The following is a 1130-nucleotide window of genomic DNA, read 5'->3' on the forward strand; positions in this document are numbered from 1 at the left end:
AAAGAGCTCTTGAAAGACCCAAAGCATAAGGTGGGAACAGGCGTAGACGACTGCGGCAATGATGGCTGCTTGCATAGGTTGACCAGAAGGACCCAGCCGGGATGACTGCCCTCATGCATGCCGCTAAAAATAGTCACTTAGACGTCTGCAAGGTCGGTTGCTACTCGCATCACAAAGCTTTTGATGTGATCGGTTGCCAGGCACTTTCCGAGGGAGGGGCTCGCTTTTCGGCGAAGGACAATACCGGGGAGACGGCCCTCATGATGGCTGCTAAGAACGGCAGCACCAGTGACGTTATACGGTAAGTCTGGACCCATGGCTCACCGACCAGATGGTGTGTGCATAGCTTCTTGGTCGATGCTCAAATAGAGCAACGTCGGAAGGCACAAGCTGTGAGTTTGGCCGGACTCAACGATGGTCCATCCAAGGCTGAACAGCGTCGTGTTGTTGATGCTACTGACGATGAAGGTGGGATCCTAGCATAACTAGGATATACTATTCCTGTACCTTGTCAGGCGTCACTGCGTTGATGAAAGCTGCTGAGGCTGGTCAGTCGGAGGTTGTCGAGCTGTTGATATCACTGCATGCGAATGCTGAGGCTAAGGATGACGAGGGGTATCAACCAGAAGGGAGAATACCCCCGTAATGGCCAACTACTCAGGTGGAGGGCCATCATGTGGGCTGATATGGCTGGGCAGCTGCCCATTGTTGAATGGCTCGTCACAGAGCATTCCCAGGAGGTCGACTACCAGACGGAGAACGGAGAGAACGCTCTGATGAAGGTAAGTAGCCGAGATGGTCACCATCATGGTGGTCGTCCATGTGGCGTCAGGCGGCTGCTAGCGGCCATTGGGACGTCTGCAAGTTCCTCCTGGACAATGGTGCCAAAGTCAATGCCCACGATCGGGAGTACCAAACACCGATCATGTGGGCTGCAGCAGCTGGCCATATGCATGTGGTCCAGGTGAGAACGCCATTGGAATATTGAGCACCTCCAGAATAGCAACCCTCAGGGACTCATATCGTTTGATGCTAAAGTAGACACTCAGAGTCGGACCGGCAAGACCGCGTTAATAGTAGCATCCACTTTTGGGAGAGCCGACGTCTGCAAGTAGGAATAGCATCATAAT

At 53.3% G+C, this 1130-nt stretch overlaps 1 protein-coding gene across 1 annotated transcript; it reads left to right on the top strand.

The window, feature by feature from the left end:
• Nucleotides 1-101: 101 nt before the first annotated feature.
• Nucleotides 102-1115, top strand: Pmar_PMAR009362 (ankyrin repeat domain containing protein; the record flags this gene model as incomplete). The annotated part of the gene is made up of 7 exons (XM_002779221.1): nt 102-152; nt 201-301; nt 347-468; nt 516-615; nt 662-782; nt 833-964; nt 1014-1115. 7 exons carry the CDS (start codon nt 102-104, stop codon nt 1113-1115), a joined length of 729 nt encoding a protein of 242 aa, XP_002779267.1.
• Between the last annotated feature and the right edge of the window lie 15 nt (nt 1116-1130).

This window comes from Perkinsus marinus, assembly GCF_000006405.1.
Source record: "Perkinsus marinus ATCC 50983 genomic scaffold scf_1104296947686, whole genome shotgun sequence".
NCBI classification, from domain to species: Eukaryota; Perkinsozoa; order Perkinsida; family Perkinsidae; genus Perkinsus; species Perkinsus marinus.